This window comes from Pseudopipra pipra, chromosome 2, assembly GCF_036250125.1.
Source record: "Pseudopipra pipra isolate bDixPip1 chromosome 2, bDixPip1.hap1, whole genome shotgun sequence".
Classification (NCBI taxonomy): Eukaryota; Metazoa; Chordata; class Aves; order Passeriformes; family Pipridae; genus Pseudopipra; species Pseudopipra pipra.
In genome coordinates this window covers 66,983,757-66,997,782 of record NC_087550.1, presented here as the reverse complement: position 1 = coordinate 66,997,782, position 14,026 = coordinate 66,983,757, and the positions used below count along the sequence as shown (strand labels likewise).

Below are 14,026 nucleotides of genomic sequence, written 5' to 3'. Positions count from 1 at the left end.
TCGCGCTGACTTTGCGCGCTACCTGGCGCGGAGGGGCTCGGACGCCGCTGCGCGGGGTCTGCGCACCGCCGACACCTGTTGCGCGGCGGTACCTGCGCGGGCCGCCGTCTTTCCCAGGGCCACCCGTTTTCCCGTCTCCTAAGTTACTTGTGTGCCGCCGCAGCCCGCTCGGTGCGGTGTCTCGGCGGCCTGACTCGTAGTGCCCTGTGCCCTCCGATCCAGGGCCGCCGCAGGAAAGTCCTCTGCGGATGCTGCCGCCTGGGGCTGCCCGTGCGCGCCCCGCGCAGCCGCCGCCGCCGCCCGCGCAACAAAGGGGACCCTCGGCAGCAGCTCCCACGCCGCCGGGAGGAGCGTCTGTGGTCCCGGGAGAGCAAGAACAGCAGCAAGAGCAACAGACCCGTCTGGAGTTTTCTGCTTTTGGCTGCCCCGGCAAGGTGTGCGGTGCCCAGCGCCCGCCCCGCGCCTCGGCTCCCCCGCTCCCGCCTGGCTTTGGGGGAACACTGGAGACGCTCGTGTTTCTCCACAAACTGTGTTGACAAGCGGCTGTTGAAAGGGGCTGGGAAAATTACATCTCATCTCTGGTGGGGTGAAATATGAAACATGTAATCTAACGGTTCCTGAAGGAGGGGGGGGGGGAGAGAGAGAGAGAGACTTCTCTCCGTCTCTCTCTCTGTTTTCCTGCTCCGGGTTCCTGGTTGGATAATTTGGGTTAATACTACTGAGTGAGCCTTTTGCTGCTTCAAAGGGTATTTCAAGTTGCCGGAGCTCCTCCCCTCCGCACCGTGTGACAACAACAACTCGTCCAGCGAGCGAGCGGCGGCGGCGGCAGCAGCCAGCACTTCCCAGCTCATTTTCTCTCTGTCATTCCCCTCTCAATCTTTGATCAATGTACTTGCCAGAGAGAACCGAAGTCCTTCAAACCTCCTCCTTTTCACCTTCGTCTTTAACGTGGTGCTAGAGCAAGGACCACAAAAAGAAACTGCCCTCCCCCTCCCCTCGGCCCCAGCCCCGCCGCCCGGAGCGGACTTCTCCTCCTCCTCCTCCTCCTCCTCCGTCCCCACTTGCGGGACACTTTGTGCGTTCTCTCTTTCACTCTGCCCCCTGCTCTCTCGCTCGCCGCAGCACCTGATCCGGGGTTATCCCCCCCTTCTTCTCCCCCCTCCTCCCTTCTCTCCTTTCCTCCTTTTTTTTTTTTTTATACATTTTTTTTTAAATTTTTCCCCTTTCCCCTGCGTGCGTGTGTGGGAACTTTTCCCCCTCCCCCAGCCCCCTCCGCCGTATATGTGACCATGGCCGTACCGGCTGCTTTGATCCCTCCGACCCAGCTGGTCCCCCCTCAGCCTCCGGTCTCAACTTCTGCCGCCTGCACCACCACCACCACCACCTCCTCGTCGGCCACCTCGTCGGCGGCCACCTCCTCTCCGTCTCCGTCCATCGCTCCCCCGCCGGCCGCTTCGGGGACAAACCTATTCCGGCCGGAGCCCATCGCAGCGGCGGCAGCGGCGGCGGCCACAGTCACCTCCACCACCAGCGGCGGCGGCGGTAACGGCAGCGGCGGCGGCAGCGGCGGCGGCAGCCCCAGCCTGGGCACCGGCGGCGGCGGCAGCAGCAGCGGCGGCGGCAGCGGCGGCACCTCCACTCCCAATGCCAGCGCGGCCAGCGCGGCCGGCAGCCTGCCCGGCAAGCCCGTGTACTCGACCCCATCCCCGGTGGAGAACACCCCCCAGAATAACGAGTGCAAGATGGTGGATCTGAGGGGGGCCAAAGTGGCCTCCTTCACCGTGGAGGGCTGCGAGCTCATCTGCCTGCCCCAGGCTTTCGACCTCTTCCTGAAGCACTTGGTGGGGGGCTTGCATACGGTCTACACCAAGCTGAAGCGGCTGGAGATCACGCCCGTGGTCTGCAACGTGGAGCAGGTCCGCATCCTGAGGGGGCTGGGGGCCATCCAGCCCGGGGTCAACCGCTGCAAACTCATCTCCAGGAAGGATTTCGAGACCCTCTACAACGACTGCACCAACGCCAGGTAAGAGCCGCAAGGCACACGCGCGCCCCGCCGGGTCCCCCCCCCCGCCGCCGCCCCCGTCCCACCCCCGCGCGGTGCGGTCCGGGCGGGCGCTGCGCCGCTCCCCGCTGCCGCCTCCCGCGCTGCCCCCGCGCCCGGCCGGCCTCCTCCGCATCCGGCGGCGCTGCTTCTTGGTGGGACGGAGGGAGTGAGGGGGAAGGAGAAGGGGTGTTTGTGCCCCCCCTCCCGCTGCGCCCTGCAAGTGTTGCCCTGGCATTGTCCTCTTCTCTCCCCCGTCCGAGGCGTGCCGGGGGCAGCGCATCGCGGGAGCGGAGGGCCGGCGGGGGTGGGGAGGGAGCAGCAGGGCCAAAAAGTGCTTTCTGAGCGACCCCGCTGCTCAAGCTATCCCTGGATGTATCTTTAAAGCGGGCAGCCCTGGGAAAAAACCGCCCGAAGGGTGCACGGGAGTGGGCGGGGAGCGGGGGGACGGCGACACAGACACTCGGGTGTCGCGTTAACTGGGATGGGGTGCGTAGCTGCCTCCCGGGCGTCGGGCCCGGTCCGGGGCGGTGGAGGCCACTTGGCCATCAGCTGCTGTCACACATCCGAGGGGGCACGTGCACTTTTTGTATAAGGCTGTGGGGCAGTTGCCACATGGCGAACTGGGGAGGTGGAGGGAGGGCGGGAAGACGGCGAGGAGGAGGAGGAGGAGGGGGCGGCGGCTTTGCTGTGGGGTAGTGGGGAGAGATGCCAGGCGGTCGGGCTGGTCTGCTCCCTCGGCGGGGGGGGTGGGGTGATGGTGTCGGTCCCCGAGGAGCAGGTGCGAGCAGCTCCCGGTCCCCGCCAGCCGGGGAGGAGGCGACGGGGGCAGCGGGAGCGCGGCAGGGGTTTGGCCAGGCTGGATCCTGCCGCCGCGCAGAGTACCGCTGGCGCCGTGGCGGGAAGGGCTCCGGGGGCGGGGTGCAGCGCTGCGGGCGGTGCGGGGGCACCCGCGCACCCCGCGGGCCGGGGGGGAACCGCGGAGGGGAGGTGAGCCCCAAACTTGCCACAGCCGGAGAGGGGTGTCGAAGGGGCGAGAAGGAGCTGGCAAAAGAGGAAATTCCTGATGCAATAACAGCCGCCTTTGCAACGGAGGGCGAAAGCGTAGGGTTGTTATCTCTCAATCTAGGTTACAGGGCTGAATCTCCTCGATAAGGAGAAGGGATCGCATAACTGCCGTGACCCCGAGATCAGAGCGGTCGGAAGCGGCTCCAGTTCCCGGGGGCTCGCCCTGCCTCGGGCGGGGGCGGGGGGCTCTGGCTCTGCCGCGCTGGAGGGGCCTCGGGAACTTCCCACGGAGGACGTCGTGGACAAAGTCCCGGTGCTATTTTCAGTATACGCAAACAAACAGACCGGGCTCGTTTCACTTTCCTATTGTAAGATTTCAAGGTGCAGCAATAGCCAACACGCGGGGAATTAACCCCACGCGATGCCGTGCTCCTGCCCGTCCCGTCCCGTCCCCGATGGCGGGGGGTGTGACATCTCCTCCTCCCCCCCCTTCCCGATTCAGCGGAGGGTGCCTGAGAGTCATTAGCATTGAGCCAGGCGAAGCAGAGCACTTACTCTGCGGTGACTGTCGCTAGATGGATTGTTGAAGTTCCTGAATATTCAGGGCACCAGGACAAAACAGCCTGGAATAACTTCCAAGCGCTGACATAACTGTAGCTGCTCGGGTAACTGTGCTGTTGTTTCATGTGGAATCAACATGAATATTAATAGCTACGCTTAGACGATCTTTGGTTTGGGTTTTTTTTGGGGGGATGTGTGTGTGCGTGTGGCTTGTAACTTGTAACAACTCTGCAAGAGTTCCAAGGTGGTCCTTAAAATAAACTCATGGAACTTTTACTTTGCCACAGTAATACTGTGAGAATTTTAATTTGAACATGTAGAATTAAGAAATAGAGAAACTTTTTTTTTTTCTTGGTGGGGGCAGTATGGGGACACCAGTTCCTGGACTTGGCAGGGTTATAAAAGGGTTTGGCAACCTGGTTGTAACATGGCTTGATTATGTCAACAGCACAGAATCGGCTGTGTTTCAGCTGCTCCTGAGGTCTGCTGTGTTATCATCCAGTGTAGTAGAAATTACAGTAGTGGGTTCAGAAGTGAATAGGATTTGACCCTTAAAAAGCGTAATTGTAGCAGACTTATTTATACATCCATTAAGCAAATAAATTAATGGAAATGATATACAATAGGTATAGGAAATGTATTATTACAGTATAGACGAATAAAGCAAAGTGGGTCACTGAGTTTTGGTCAAAATGGATGATGTCATCGAAAGATAAATCTATATTTGCTTTCTGGATTTCCCCTCTAAGACATTGCATTCTGATTCTTCTTTCCTTACAAATGATTTTTGATTATTTCTGACGTTACAGTAAATATGCAGAATATTTTCATCTATGCAGTTTAGTGATTTAAACGACCTTTCCAGACTCTCAGTTACTGCATACTTTAGTTGAGTGATGTCTTTTTGTATCCTGGGTGGACACTTTGCTGTTGAGATGGAAGCTGTAAGAGGCAACTCCATCCTAGCGGCTAAACTGTTATACTCATCAGATTCAAAAATTTCGAACCAACATCTTATCAGTGTTATATTTGTCTCATAATCAGCTGATGCACTCAAGTATGCTAATCCGTTTTTGGAAAGCTTCATCAAGGTTAATATGTTATTTAATCAAAAAAGGCATCCAAATAAAGCCATTACTTTGTTGTTCTTTAAATGGATTGAATCGTTAGTTGCCAGTTGCTGTGGAAATAATTTGTAATAACTTATTTTGAGATGGAAAAGTTTTAGATATGTTTCAGCAAAATGATACATTTTAACTGTGATATTGCTATTTAAAAAAAATCAATAAAACAAAAATCAATAAAACACCAAGGGATTTTCTATTGAATGCTTAATGTGTAGGTCTGTAAAGTGAATTGGTTTCGGTGTTTATTTGTGATACTACTAATAATAACATGATACTAAAGGACCTTTTTCTAAATTAGGCTTGTGTATCAGTTCACTGGAAAAATAAGCTTCCGTTATGGAAGATGACTTTTCTTTTCTGGTCGTACTGACCTTTGCTTTTATTTTCCTCATAAAAAGCACTGGCCGCCAAACAGAAATCCAGGAAATAGCAAACTGTGCATTTAGCTTACATTCCGATTAAATGGTTTGACATTAATGGGATGCTAGAAAGCCATATGCCAAACAAATAGGGGAAGGATAAAGGCAAAACATGGAAAATATTTAAAGCTACTAGATGCCAATTGGGTCATGTTTCTTGAATATGTGGGTGAAAGAGAGGAGCAAACTCTGCACTGGATGTCACCTGCCTAGGATTAATGACCTGGAAGCTATTGATCCCAGATTGTTTCTGGTTTCTTGTGTTTTGAGCACTTGTGGAATTTTGCCATGCTGGGTCCCTTCGTGGAGTTTTCCCATAGACTTAGGCTGGCTTTGGATCGTGCCCACATGAGTAAAGGCTGAAAGCGTGTGCTTTCTTCTGACCCCCCTCCTGTGGCCAGGATATGTTAATCTTTTCTGACATTTGAAGATGATTTTGAATGAGTTCATTGACATTCGTACGTAAAGTGAGGAATTATTTGCACTCTTTGGAAGGTATTTACAAATTTTGGAAAACAACTTAATTGATTTTTGAGCATAAAAGGGAAAGATGCTGAACATGAAACAATTCTCTTCAAAGCGTGTCTTACATGGCATTTATTCAGCCCTTCTTTGCTAGCTTCTGCTTCTCTCAAATTATGTGGACCTAGCATGTCCTTGTTTACTGAATACTGCATACTTGCATAGCTTTTTTTCTTTGTATTAATTAAAGGAGTGTCTCACTCAGATAGGTTAGTACAGATCATAGATACTTTAAATGAACAGGTCAGCAAGTGCTGCTGAAAGGAGCGTTAAATATACTGTACCTGTGGTTTATATTGATGACCTTCCTTCTTGCCACAGATTATTAAAACATAATCAGGAGAAATATGGAAGGCTTTACAAGCAAAGATGACTTCTGGAAGGCCAGAGGATAAATTGTAGTCACTATATAGAAGGAGTAAAAGGTTTGAAAGTGGTTTCTTCTGACTTAAAAAAAATAAAAGACTCCAGTTGCTCATAATAACAGTACTTTCATATCCCTCTGATTGTATGTATTTATTGGTAAATATTGTAATTTAAAAGCTGGAATCCTTGGGCCGTACTTATTACAACAGAATAGAACTATTTATCCCTTTAATCTGATACTTAGTCCCTGGCACAGTATTGGATACTTGAGGAAGGGAACACTTCTCTCCCGTGAACGCTGGCTGCCTGTTGTGAAGCGCTGCCAGTGCTGTTCTCGGGAAGCGCTGCCGGTGCTGTTCCCGTGCAGGGAGGTGAGGGCCTGCTAGTGATGGGCAGCGGGACATTTTTTTTCCTAATTGCTTCACCTGGTCTTCCTCAAGTATTTAATTTGATTAATTCCTTCTTAATCTTCTAGCTATGAAGATTGATAAAGTTTTGTGTTTTTTTTTTCTTTTTTTGAGAAATCTTTTACTGGCAGATGTAGTTTATAAAAAAAGTACAGTTTTATTGTCAATTTTGTATCAGCTTTACTTGCAAGAATGGGTTATATGAATAGCTTTGTTATTTCCATAGACCACTGCCATCTCTGTTCAAATGCTTGGTTCAGTCTCAGGGTTCCACTCTCTTTCTGCAGCCACATGCCCCTCGCCCTGGGGGTGCTGAGCCCCTGCCCTGGGCGTGTGGAGCAAGTGTCCCACACTGTGCCCCTGTGAGCTGCACTCGGGGGCCTGCTGCTCCCACCTGGGGCTTCTTCTCTGCTACCCTCAGCGCCATAAACTAAAATGCACTTAAAGTATTCTTATTTACTACTTGCTTAATATTTTGTAATCTGGAGTGTGTTCTGAATGTTTTTTGGAAATGCTAATTTTGTTTCACTGCCTTTCAGTATTTCTTCTGTTTTCCCCTGTTACTAGATCATTCCAGACGGCTGTTTTTTGCCTATCTCTGCGATTCATCATCTAAACTGAATTGCGTACGAAGCAGAGAATTTTCATACACTGGAAGGAATTTTAATATTTTCCTTTTGAACTGTGTAATTGATATATTAAATTGTTACTGCAATCCCTGCTGGTCTGGTACAGGTAAATCTCTTTCACCATTGTCAGTGTTGCCTAGTCATGGAGGAGCTTTACAAGTTTAGCTGTAAAAATTCATTACTGACTGCAGGATAGCAGAGAGAGTAATCAGAAACTACCAAGTTTTGTCTGAATTGTGTGAGCCAGTGAACCAAGAGTCTGAAACAACTACGATGCCTGTCTGGTTTTAAGCAACAGGACTCTATTTAGATCCTCTTTGTTCTTTTATAAGTTAAATATGTTTTGTTTTAAAAATAACGTTTGGGGCATCTGCTTTGCATTATGAGTTAATTCCATTCATTGTTTTAAAATAGTGATTAACCTTTTGCAAATTATATACTGCACACGAACAGTAATTTTTTCAATAATCTTTAAATGTGCATGCTGTAACAGCGCCATAATGTGGACTGACATAATAGGAATTGACAGTAAATTTTTAGTTGCCTAAATACATATTTAAATGATAGAGCTGAAGAGTCATCTGCAAAAAGCTATTATGACCCAGAGACTTAATTCATATATAGATAATTTTTCCAGTGTGAATTAAGGAAGAATTTTTCTTTTTCCTTTATCATTTAAATTATTTTCAAAAATCCTGAAACATAAACTGAAAATCTTTATATTTAGAATCAAAGTATGTTTGTGACTTGAAATGATAATATCCAGGTTGCTTTGAGGAGTAACTTTATCCTTAACCCATTATGTTCTACTTACTTATCTGATATGATGCTCAGCTGGGAGCATCTCCTAACAAGTACTGATGTTTCATTTCTTAGGCATTGTAGAATATTGAAGTGTAATCTATTAAATATTGAATCTTAGCATTGACTGTGAATAACTGTGAACAGTTTTAAACTCCTCTTTTTTTTTAGAGAAGAAAAGGAAAAAGGGTAGTAGTATATTTTCCGTAGCAGAAAGTAGAAAAATGCTGTCACTGAATTTCTTGAGAGGAAGGATCAGCACTTGATCATCCAGTTACATTCCAATCTGGAATTCTTCACTCTAAATCACTGATAGCGATAAGCTGGGAAACTACACTGGGAAAGGATAACGCTGTAAATACTGAATACGTGCATTCCCTTCTGTGAATTTCCATAGGTCTCTTTTAGAAATGGGATGTTGGACCAAAAGGACCCTGAGTGGCAATTCAGGATACATTCACCAACACGAATGAAACTGCTTGCATGAGTTGTGATCGAGGAAATGGATCACAAAACGTATTTTAGTTCACATTGCTTTAAACAATGTTTTGTGATAATTACATTTAGGGTCAACATCCTCCTGGGACAGATGGATTAATATATACAATACAGTTTGCAGAACTGAATGGAAAGATCTTGTAAATTGTGTGTATCCAAACAGTTTATTAGGAATAATGAGAAATTTTCTGAAATAGTCTAAGCTTTTTTTGTTGCCATTCATAAATTATGATTTCGATATAATAAAATAGTCCAAAGTTTTTACTGTGTACTCCTGAGAATACTCCAGTGGGTAACACTTAATATAACTTTCTGTTCATTATTCTGTTTCAAGATAACCTGTTCTCTCCAAAACTGATTTACTGTAGACATTTTCTTTGCGTCCTGCATAATTTGTATCTTCCTTGTGAAGAAGAAAGTTATTTCAGTATGAAAAACAAATATATTTTTGTTAAAAATATCGAATGCCCACTGGAAGGCTGAAGTTTGCCATAGTCCAGGAACAGTGGAGTAGGTGCAATTAAAATTTCCCAGTGCACCTCGCCACGCTAAACGTATGTTCTTTTTCCATTAAAATAATACAGTGTTTTAGTAATGCAATTTTATTCATCCTTAGAATTTAGAGAATTACTCTCTGAAGTGGCCAAATGTCTAAATTCTGCCTAAATTCCTTTTGATCCAAAAGGGTTCAAGCAAAAGCTTTCAGTCTTGTTTTCTTATTCACATAATAATTTTGTGTGATAATAAATATACTGAAAAAAATGCTCCTTAGCTGTTAAGACATGTGGTTTTTCATGTTCATTTTTTCCCCTTCGATTGTATGACTGAATGAGCGGGCACACGAGGTGTGCGTACCGATTACCCGGCCGACAGAGGAACAGTTACATACTGGAATTGGATCATACTGGGGAGAAAAGGAAGAATGAGAGTACCTGGAACTGCTGCACACACTTTAGCACAATTGACAGCTGAAATATATTTGTAACATTACGATGCCATGATTGAAGTTCATAACTCTGAATAATGTTCTTGTTAGAGCACTTGTTAACGATACTGTATTGAGAACAGGTAATATGTATTTTACATTTGGAGTAAAAGTTGTTGTTTGAGTCCTCTCTCATACTTGTATTTACAAATTGTTAAAAGCTATTTTTAAATCTTACTTTTGGGAAATGTTTTCCTTTTTCATCTTACATAAAATGTAAGAGATCAAAAAGAAAGCAGTTATATGAAGTAAACTATAAAGGAAGCAGGGAGTATATACATATATATTTTATTACAATTTAATTACGTCTTTTGTAACCTTGATTTCATGTTGTTCTCATACTTACTAATGATTTTATTTTTTTTAAAAGTGCTAGATCATGATTTTATATACGGGACAGAAAAAACTGCTTTCAAGTTATAAGTACTGTATTTTTAATGGAAGTACAAACAATTCATTACATTTTTATCGGTGATAAATATAGCCAGGATTTATTGATAGTTTCAGCATTTCTTAAACAAAACATTACTAAAGCTATTATTTTTGAATTATTAATTTCCCAATGTAGTAAAAATGTAAACTTAATAATTTAATTGGTTTTATGGTTTTTACCTTTTCTGTCTTTATGAAGCATCTAATTTGTTTCTAGTCTCTTGGTCTGCTGTAAAAACCTTCCTTTGTTGGACAAGGTCACCTGTAGGACTTAGTTATTTATATTAAAATAAAAATGCTGTGGTTTTAAACTATATGTATAACTTTAAGAATGTGGATAGTCCTGTTGCTTCAATAGCCTACATACATCTTTTAAACCAAGCATGTGCAATGTATATTTGGAAGGGCTGTAAAAGAACCAGTTGACATCTTTGCTAGGAAGCTGGCTTGCTGTATACTTTCTTGCTTTTGCGAGGACAATTTGAAAGCATTGAAAAAATGCTTTAGATTGAGTGTCCTATAAATTAACGCTTGTTGCCTAAAATAGATTAATGATGCATTTTTTAATGCCTCATGCATTTAATGCAATCTTAGTGTTTTTGTGAGCATTCTTTCATAGTAATTAATTTTAGGAAATTAGGACAAAATCTTTGCAGGAACGAGTATCAGAGTTTGGTATAACCTGTGGCTTCATGCCGTCTCCTGGGATTTTTTGTATTCATTTTTATAGCGCAGACGCAGCCTATCTCTTTTTGAAGGGAAAAGGCATTTCCAAGATGTGTGCCATGGTTGCCGCTTGTTACAATTTAGCTCTGATACTCACAGGTAGTTTGGTGGGAAGGAATTGTCTTCTGTTTCCTTAAATTTCTGCTTAAGAGCTAAAAAAAGAAAAAAAAAGGGCATGGGGAGAAGAAAATACCTTAGGTGGTATTAAGTATATAATAAGGATTGATACAAGTGAAAAGTCATGTTCTCCTTTTTTTTTTTTTTCAAAAAATATATTTCTCTCTTAGCTTATTAGAACAGTTTGTACAACATAAGTGATACACAGTATTTTGTTATTTCCCTGTCCGTATCTACCACTAAAGGCTAATTTCATGATTCTGTTGTCTATTTTATCATAATGTCGTTCTAATTCAAAGCAGGATCGGTTGGTTTTGGTTTTGGTTTGTTAGGGATTTTTTTAAGCCGATACTCATAGCTTTTAAAGGCCAGGTTAAAAAATAAACATGAAATGCTAATAAAATATTATGTCTTACATTACTGGATATTATAGATGGCTTGTGATTCTACTGACTCTCCTTGAAGTTAGTTTGCTGCTGAAATATGATGTTAAAAATGTCAGTAATAGAAAACGAAGCTCATGCTACAGTAAGTTACAGTTTAAAGTATAGCTATGTATAAAATACATTTTTGAGAAACTATGAGAAAAAATGTATTAAAAATACTAATTTACCAGCATATATCTGTTTCAGGAGCACACATGCAAATCATGTAAGGGAGGAGTCATAATATTTCCTGGGCAGGGCATCAGTGAGGTTTTTAGTCGACATGTTTGGGTATAGCCACAGCTGTTGGATTGGCTTAAGGCCACCTCAAGGTACAACAGGTGGGACATGGCTAAGAATCAATAAACCTTCAACAGATTTTACTGTTCAGAGCTTCTCTGGCATTATCTCATCTCAATAGAGTGACTCAAAGGGTGGAATTTGTCTTGAGCAGCAGCAGCCCACCTCCATAGTATGTAGATGTCAGGTTTACACACTGAGAAGGCAGTTTGCTCAAAGAGTCTGAACAATTAGTTTGTTACCCTTCCTCTGCTCTTTGAATCTGTTTAGTCGACCCAGAAGGCGTGTGGTCCCACATGGATGGATTTGTGTTGCTCAGCTGAGTGGTCAGAAACAACCCATCATCATTCTGGCCTCATTCCAATGAAGTTCAGACTAGTACACGGTGGATGGGATGTGGTGTTAAAACGCAGCACTTTCAGGTAAATTGAAGGAGTGGAGCCTCCCCTTTAGCTCTCTGCTGCTGAGCCTGTGCTAATGTGGGTCTGCCAAGTACAGGTTTCATTTCTTCTGGTGATCCTTTTTGTGGTTTTGTCTTGTGTCTTATTTTACATGTCTTATTACTTAGATTAGGAAAATACAGTGATGTCATAAGAGGTAATAAAATAATAGTTATGAAATGCATTGTGAAGCATAGATGTAGTCAGAAGTATTCCAAAGTATGACTACATGAGCAAAGCATTTTGACATTAAAGGAGAGAAGGATGTCGTTAGTTAAAACTGCTGGCATAGTTATGTGATAAGGTCATCTGCTCTTTGGTGTGCCACCCAATGAGAGAAAACTATTTAATTTTTAGAGGTGAAAAATACAGAGTCAACTATTTCTAAATACTGTTTTGTGAAATTGTGTTTCACCCCCATAAGTGGTTTTCTGTGTAGAAGGTGTGCTCTAAACAGGATGGGTCTATCTTTTCAGCTTGGCTAATTGCTTCCTTTCAGAAATCCAGAATGCATGCAGATCTGAACTTGTAGCCAGGAAAAAGTGCTACCATGCTTCAAAGTGCCAAGGACCTCAGGGGACAAAAACTTGACCTGGTTTTATGAAACCACAGAATTACATTTATACAAGTTAGCCCATGGGAAAAGAATGAACTGATCCCAATTCATTTCTAGATTCTGGGGCCTTATGGGTCACATTTGAATTCTCTTCTACACCTGTTTTTCTTCTAAATTTTTCTGAGGACATTTTTAGAAACTTACTTTACATTAGGTATGGGTCATATGCCTAATATTTAACAGTTCAGTATTCTAATTCTTTAAAATGTCTAATGGTTTCTCAATATAATTAAGCTATAAAAAGTTTCAATTATAGAATTTGTTTGGTATGGGCTAAATCCTCAAGCCATGAACTCTTCCCAGGGCTTAGTAAGTAAGGCTTTGTTTTCCTGCATGTGAAATAGAGCAGGCAGTGACTGTAGTCAGTACATTTTGTATGGGCTAGAGAAAAGAGAGCAGCTCTGCAGATGGGTCGTTAGGCTGTTTACTTGGAACATGGCTCAAGGTTCAAAAACCTGTGGCTCAAGCGTTACCCGATGAGACAGTTTACAAGAAGACTCTCAAGACCCCATTCTTCCTTCCTCCAAAATGACCTTTCTCTTTCCCTCAATTAGACTAAAAATTTGGGTTTTGGGAAATCTTGGTTCATGCCATGTCTTGGAATCAATTAAAGTGATGAGTAGGTGCTACCATGGTTTTCCTCTTTCAATACTTTGGTTTGAGCTAGAAGCCTAAATACCCTAGGGTGAGTGCTTACCTTTCTCTGGTGAGGTGGTATGGTATTTATGGTGTCCAAGTGTTCCTGCTGGTGTAGTGCCAGGTTGGACTATGACAGCTAAGTTGAAATAGGGGGCCCTAAGGACAGGGAAGTGTTCCTTAGTTCATATACTTATAGGGTTACATTAAAATTAGAATTAACTTGCATTTTGATTTATTTAACAAACTGAGTGTTCTGTTCAGCTTGAGTTTGCCTCAGCAATTACTATCCCACAGAGACTCTGCAAACCTTCCAGGCTTCGCTTTCACCTTCTTTTCCTGTTCTCAGTCAGTCTTTCCCATCCTTGAAATGTATTTTCAGTGCTGAAACTGGCATTAAGTGCCTTCATAGGTCTACCTGTTTCTAGTGAATGAGTGACAGATTTGGATACTACTAGTCCAGTATAGATGCTTTTCCCTTTAACGCCATCTTAACACTTTAGATGGAGTGAACAGCTCAGCTGATGATCCCTGGCTGTAGGCTTTTTGCTCATCAATGTGGATGTAGCAGAGGAGGCTAGTTCCGAGATTATTGTAGTCCTTTTATTTGCTTGGGCAAAAAGGATTGGTAGGGGACAAATGGGTGTAACGATGTTACCAAAAAGTAAGAAGATACTTATTTACTCTGGTTAGTTGTTTTTCATACTAGTGAATTTTTCCATACAGATTGTATTAAGCCTTTCATGACTTTGCCAGTCTGGATAATCAAACTGTTTTATGAGGCATCATTGTAGGGCATCATCTTTGACTGACAGAGTGAAGGGCAGGTCTTCTAAATGGTGATTACTTATCACTATTATGTATTTATTATAAATGTGTACATCATGTCCCTTTCTAATTCACCTCAAAGAAGTGGTCATACTGATCCCTAAGCTCTTTTTTTTGTCTTTCTCTAAGTCAACCATATGCT

At 44.0% G+C, this 14,026-nt stretch overlaps 1 protein-coding gene across 6 annotated transcripts in view; it reads left to right on the top strand.

Moving 5' to 3' along the window:
- Positions 1–559: 559 nt before the first annotated feature.
- DACH1 (dachshund family transcription factor 1) overlaps positions 560–14,026 on the top strand; it is a 352,413-nt gene continuing 338,946 nt past the window's right edge. For all 6 annotated transcript variants that reach the window (XM_064645860.1, XM_064645861.1, XM_064645859.1 and 3 more), the window contains exon 1: positions 560–2,023. In XM_064645860.1, the coding sequence (XP_064501930.1) occupies positions 1,290–2,023 (734 nt within the window). In that variant the 5' untranslated portion in view covers positions 560–1,289. The remainder of the gene's footprint in view (positions 2,024–14,026) is intronic.